This window comes from Sturnira hondurensis, unplaced genomic scaffold (assembly GCF_014824575.4).
Source record: "Sturnira hondurensis isolate 20B ecotype Veracruz unplaced genomic scaffold, ASM1482457v3 Scaffold0006413, whole genome shotgun sequence".
Lineage (NCBI taxonomy): Eukaryota > Metazoa > Chordata > Mammalia > Chiroptera > Phyllostomidae > Sturnira > Sturnira hondurensis.
In genome coordinates, this window is record NW_028079044.1 from 17,167,287 (window position 1) to 17,173,783 (window position 6,497).

General features: G+C 54.8%; 1 protein-coding gene across 1 annotated transcript; it reads left to right on the plus strand.

The window, feature by feature from the left end:
- Positions 1-1,759: 1,759 nt before the first annotated feature.
- On the plus strand, positions 1,760-3,623 carry EGR4 (early growth response 4). Its single transcript, XM_037049004.1, has 2 exons — positions 1,760-1,904; positions 2,308-3,623. The coding sequence occupies exons 1-2, from the start codon at positions 1,775-1,777 to the stop codon at positions 3,621-3,623; spliced, it is 1,446 nt and encodes a 481-aa protein (XP_036904899.1). The 5' UTR covers positions 1,760-1,774.
- Positions 3,624-6,497: the final 2,874 nt, after the last annotated feature.

The window sequence follows — 6,497 nt, forward strand, 5'->3', positions numbered from 1 at the left end:
TTAAGGTTTATTGTTTTGTTTTCTTAAGTTTTTCAGAAGGAGCCCGGTGATTTCTGATTCCAGGGGAACTTACCCCGTGTGTTGCTGGAGACAGCACCTCTTCATTTATATGAAGGCAGAAAAAAGCTATAAAGAATTCTCTCATACCTTGTAGGTGAACAAAGAGAGAGTAGGAATTGGCCTTACTTCAACGGTGGAAAATTTGCCAGTGGTCCTTCAAAATCTTACATAGCATTTGACCCCAATTTACACTTAGGGCAATTTATCCCACAGATATGATCAGCTATGCTCAGATAGAGTCGAGAACGTTAAGTACCACAATGTGAGTAAAAGCCAAAGGTTGGGGACTTCCTGTAGGATCATGGACAGTGGACACATTGCCCTCCTTTCACAAAAGAGCATTATACAGCCTTAAAAAAGAGCGACTGCATTCTGTATGTTTGGACATGGAGCCACCTCTCAGCTATTACAAACGGGGAAAATCACACTGCAGGGCAGTGTGCATTCTCACACAGCGTGATGTGTTCCTGAAAGAATAAATAAGGTTCCACGTGGCCTTCTCAGGAGGTAAGTGCCTACAATGAAGAGAGACTTTCACTTCTCAACTGAGAATATAACCTTTGTCACTAAATGACTTTTTCCTCTTACCATTAGCCAGTAGTATAACCCTTTATAATTTAAATGTTATTTTTCCTAGAATAAACTTTTAAAAAACTATTTAGAAAATTAGCTCTGGCTGGTATAGCTCAGTGGATTGAGCACGGGCCTGCAGACTAAGGGATCACGGTTCCATTCCCAGTCAAGAGTACATGCCTGGGTTGTGGGCCAGTTAGTTGCCAGTGAGGGACACACGAGAGGCAACCATACATTGAGATTTCTCTCCCTCTCTCCTTCCCTTCCCCTCTAAATATAAATGAATAATATCTTTTTTAAAAAAGAATTAAAAACACACGTGTAAGCAAATGACGAACAATGGCAATCTCTCTGGCTTACGGAGTGCCCCAGAGCCTGGAACATATGCTCTAACGCAGTTGCTCTTTATAACACACTTATGTACACTCATACACATATCTCCATTTAACGGGTGAGAAAACTGACGTTTAGGGAAATTAAATGACACAACTAGTAAGTGGCAATGAGTGGATTCCATCCGCAAACCGTGAAGTCCCCAAACCCACGCTGCCTTTCCTCGCCGTCCTTCGTCCTCCGCCTCCAGGCGGAAAGTGCACTTACTGGACGGCCTTCCGCGCGCGCGGCGCAGCGACCCAGCAGGGGCACCAGCGGCCCCTGCGCGCACTAGGCTCTGCGCTCAGGGAGCGCGCGCGCACGCTGCGGCGCGGGCCCGGCGGCGGCGGCGACGACGTCACAGCCAGAGCTTTCCTTTTCGGGAGTCCCCGGCACACATCCTGTGTCCATGTTTGGGCATTTACGTCACGGCGGCGGGGCCGGGGCCTCCCGAAATGGCAGTGGCCCCGGGAGTCGGAAGCCCTGAGCCAGCGCTGCCGCTGCTATATAAGTGGGGGGGCCGAGGTTTGGGGGGAGCCCGGCTGCGCTTTGGAGAAGCGACGAGCAGCCGCTTGAGGCCAGTCCCAACGAGTAAGAGCACCACGGCCCCCTAACCCCTTTTCAGGAGGTGAGCGCCGGGAGCAAGGAGCCCGGGCGCCTGGGTCTGCGAGGCGCGGGGCGCCCCGACAGCCGGCCTTCCCCTCCGTCCGCGCGCGCCCAAGCCCAGCAGGCGAGGCCCCCGGCCCCCCGCAGCCGCCGCCGCCGCGCCATGCTCCACCTTAACGAGTTTTCCGGCCCCGACGCGCTTCTGGTCAAGTCCTCAGAGGGCTGTTGCTCGGAACCCAGCACCGAACTGCCCCAGCTGCCCACCAGGGACGCGGCCGCTGGCTACACCGGAGGTACGGAGCGCAGCCGGGGTTGCTCAGACGGCCGCGCAATGCGGGGGCACACGGTGCCTGAGAACAGACAGGGTCTGGGACGCAGGAGGTGTGGGGGTAGGGATCGTAGGGAGCTCTGGGGAGTCTTGGGGTGCGCACCGCCATTGGCACCCCCACCGGGCCGCCAGCGCCTCCACAGGAAATTGTGCGTGTATCAAGGTGTCCTTTTTGCCTGTGCACGTGTGTTTTGCGTATGCATGTTTTTGTGTGCGTCCTGGGGTATGTGCCGGCTCCAACTGGATTAGAATGTGCAAAAAGGCATTTTATATGTGTCAGGGCGCACCAAGGGATCCTTGTGTAAGGGCTGCAGACTCTGAGGCGCGTCCTTTTATGCGCCTGGAGTTGATTCCTGCTCCTTCCTCAGCAGGGGACTTCTTGAGCTGGGCTTTGAGCAGCTGTGGCACCGGAGGAGACTTAGCCGACTCCTGCTTTCTGGAGGGTCCTGCGCCCACACCCCCTCCCAGCCTCAGCTACAGCGGTAGCTTCTTCATCCAGGCAGTGCCCGAACACCCGCACGACCCGGAGTCACTCTTCAACCTCATGTCCGGCATCCTGGGCCTGGCACCCTTCCCCGGCTCTGATGTGCCAGCATCCCGGTCTCCACTGGACGCCTCTTTCCCCTCAGGCCCCGACGCCTTGCTGCCGGGTCCCCCGGACCTTTACTCCCCAGATCTGGGAGCTGCCGCCTTCCCAGAGGCGTTCTGGGAGGCCTCGCCCTCGGCTGGCGCCCCGTCGCAGTGCCTGTATGAACCTCAGCTCTCCCCACCCGACGTCAAGCCAGGCCGCCGGGCTCCTCCGGCCTCCCCAGCGCTGGACACTGCCTCGGCCTTCAAAGGTCTCTACGCTCCCTGGGAGCTGCTCTCTGCCGGGGGCCCAGGGAGCTGTAGCTCACAGGGAGGCTACCAGGCCACCTCCGAGGCCCGTTTCCCCTCGATGGGAGCCAAGATTGAAGATCTGCTGTCTATCAGCTGCCCCGCGGAGCTGCCGGCTGACTCGGCCAACAGATTCTATCCTACGGGGGCTTACGACGCTTTCCCGCTGGCCTCGGGTAACTTAGGGGAGGGGGCCGAGGGCCTCTCGGGGCTCTTGACCCCTCCTAGTGGGGAAGGAGGGAGTAGCGGCGACGGCGAAGAGTTTCTGGCCGGAACGCAGCCTCAGCTGTCCCCCCTGGGCCTCTGCAGCGCCGCCGCGGCGGACTTCCCGAAACCTGCGGTGGCGGACATCCCTGGGAGCAGTGGCGTGCCTGAGCCTCCCGGGCCGGCGGCCCCATTCCCCCCAGCAAAGGCGCGGCGCAAGGGGCGCCGGGGCGGCAAGTGCAGCGCACGCTGCTTCTGTCCGAGGCCGCACGCCAAGGCTTTCGCTTGCCCAGTGGAGAGCTGTGTGCGCAGCTTTGCGCGTTCCGACGAGCTCAACCGCCACCTGCGCATCCACACGGGCCACAAGCCTTTCCAGTGCCGCATCTGCCTCCGCAACTTCAGCCGCAGCGACCACCTTACCACACACGTGCGCACCCACACGGGCGAGAAACCCTTTGCCTGCGACGTGTGCGGCCGCCGCTTCGCGCGCAGTGATGAGAAGAAGCGGCACAGCAAGGTGCACCTCAAGCAGAAGGCGCGCGCAGAGGAGCGGCTCAAGGGCCTTGGCTTTTACTCATTGGGCTTCTCCTTCGCCGCCCTGTGAGGAAGAGAGAGGTTTGTAGATTGGGGCACCGCGACCCGGCGCGCGGGAGAAGACGAGACCCGTCCCCCTCCTTCGCTCCTCTTCCCGGCCCGTCCCGGGGCCAGCCTCTGGTCCCGCTTCAAAGTTCCCTTGAAGCTCCCGCCGCACACTTTCCGTTCAGCACCAGCTCCGTGGACAGCTCCCGCCGTCCAGGCTGTGTTTCCGCGTGAGCCGCGCTGGGAAGCCCTGTCGGGCCCACCCAATGAGCAGGCATTTCTTCGGGTTTCAAGACCACGTTTTGTACCTGGCGCACCCCCTACGCCGTCCGCTAGTTCCCTGCCCCGCCCCCAGACAGGCCGGGGCAGCGCCGAGCCGGTCTCGAGCGGTATTTTGTACGGCAGTGTCGTTTCCAGCAGCCATTGGGTGTAACGTTTTGCTTTGGGGTTATTTCCTTTTGTTGTTAATTTTTGTAAAGCAGACGCTACTCTCAAGCAGTTGGCAAAACTGTTTATTTTTGCAATTAAAATTATTGTGCTAAAAGCTTACTGAATCTGCCATCCAAGCTCTTGACCCTTCCCCCCAAACTCCTCTCCCCTCCCAGAAATTACGTGCCGGAAAAGCAAGGAGTTCCTCACACTCATGAAGTCATTACCCACCTCCTGTCAGGCATTGTGGTACATAGTAGGTATTCAATAAATATGTAATGAATTAACAAATGAATTTAATCACAGCTAGCCTAAGGGCTCAAGGTGTTTTTGGAAGTTTTGCATAGATTATCCTCCTTAATCCTCACAATCCTGAGTGCAGCATTCATATACTCCATTTCAAAGATCCAGGAAACGAAGTAGTTCACTTTCTAGGTAACCCAGCTAGGGGCAGACCCAGTCAAACTCACATCTCTCTGGCTTCAAAGCCAGTGCTTTTCTTTCCAACCCCAGAATGGCGGCACCTCTGCTTAAGGGCCCTGTTTGGAAAGGCTTCCTATCAAGAGGTGAAACCGGTTCCACAACTAGAGGGAGCCCCAGGCAGTGAAGCGGGAGCAGAAGACTGCAGTGTCTCCATGCCGTTTGTGAACACCCAGTGTGTTGGGCCTCACAGAGGCTCCAGCAAGTGCCTGCCTGTCTGTGTGGGACTCACGTGCTGTCAGTGCCAAAGGGGATCCAGTGTTCGTCTCCCAGGGCTGTCCAACCTTTTGGCCTCTCTGGGCCCCACTGGGAGAAGAAGAGCTGTGTTGGGCCACACATTAAATACATTACGACACATAATCACACACATACACAAATCTCAATGTTTTCATTGAATGTACCGTTTTGTATTGGGCTGCATTCATAGCCATCCTGGGACACGTGCAGCCCATGGGCCGCGGGTTGAACACCCTGATTCTAGACTACTGATGGCAGAGCCAAGCCTAGAGAAGGAGGGTGCAAGCCAGAAGCTCACAGCCACCTTGGTTGCTCTTTCCACAGAGCATCTTCCCCAGGAGGCAGCAGCCCCCTTACTGTCCAGTTCTGTACCTGGCATAGCCCTTTTTCTCTGGCTCTTCTAGATAAATTCCATCTTGGCTTTTTAGGGGGACGGTGCCGCTAAGAGGGTGGTGAGGGAAGCATGACTGTATAATGGGGAAGGTGGCATTTCACTTGGCCACCTTTCCCTCCATGAACTTCTAACCCAAAAGCTTTTACACTCTTCCTAGCCACCTTGTGCAGACTTTGGGACATTAAATGCCTGTCGTGCATCCCATCTCTCTTCCCCAGTAGCTCCTGTCCACTAAGGAAAGAATAGGGTCTGTCTGGGAGGCTTCATTCTTTTCTCTTCTGAGGTGTGCTATTCCTGAATTAAGAGAGACTTACAGCCCCAAACAGTGTGGCTCAGTTGGTGGGCATCACCCCACAAAGCAAAAGGTCATCAGTTTGATTCCCAGTCAGGGCACATACTCAGGTTGTGGATTTGTCCCCAGATGGGATGCATATGAGAGGAAACCAAATGTTTCTCTTTCACATCGATGTTTGTCTGCTTCTCTTCCTTTCTCCCTCCCCCCTCTCTGAAAATTAAATAACATCTCTAAAAATAATAATAATGAAAGAGGGAGCCTTACAATCCTGTGGTGCCTGATCAACTCAGCTTCTGATCCTTTGGCTTCTTTGTCCCTTCGCCCTCAGGTGAGCTCACCCTCCACCCCCACAGTCCAGTGGGCCAGAAACAAGATTATCAAGTCAGCAAGTTATACCTACTTTTCTCCCCAGGTGTTAAGTGCTTTCATGGTGGTTGAGTATTTTGTATTTAATAAACAAATTTGTGATAAAGGATTCGGTATTACCTCTTCTAGGAGAGTTAACATTTTAAAAAAGTAGCCTGCAGAGGGCAATATTTAACCTTAGAGAGAGGCTCTTAAATGATGTCAGGTATCCTGATGGGTAATTGCAGTAGATGCATGGAGAAAGCTAATGACGACTCTCATTATCTTACTGTTTAAGTGACCACACCTTTCATTTATTCGCACGGGCCACCTGACTTCACCTCCCATGCTAAGGAAGAGCACAAAGATTCAGAATTCAGGCAACTGGTCCTAAAACACACAACCTGAACAAAGGAAGAAGGGCAGACAGGCTGTGGGTGGGTGGTGTCTGCCCACCATGCCCTTGCCTACTTCAGCAGCATGCTGTCCAGTACTGTCTGCTCCGTCGTGCCCCACCTTCTGTTCACACCTGTCTAGGCCCAATATCACTGATGAGGAAACTGACCGAGCCGTGGTGCTAGTACCACAGCCCTGCTTAGTTCTAGAACCCCCAGCTGAGAAGTTCCTCCTGGTACTTCCAAGAGAAACTGCCGCATTTTCTGGAGTGTCCCCTCAAGATTCTGAGAGGAAAGAATGTTAGGCAGGAGATGGAAAGAATT

Bases quoted from the DNA above. Each gene is read 5' to 3' on its own strand.
- EGR4 (XM_037049004.1), top strand. From the start codon at position 1,775: ATGCTCCACCTTAACGAGTTTTCCGGCCCCGACGCGCTTCTGGTCAAG. The intron at 1,905-2,307 runs GTACGGAGCGCA...CTCCTTCCTCAG, and splicing joins GGCCGCTGGCTACACCGGAG to CAGGGGACTTCTTGAGCTGG.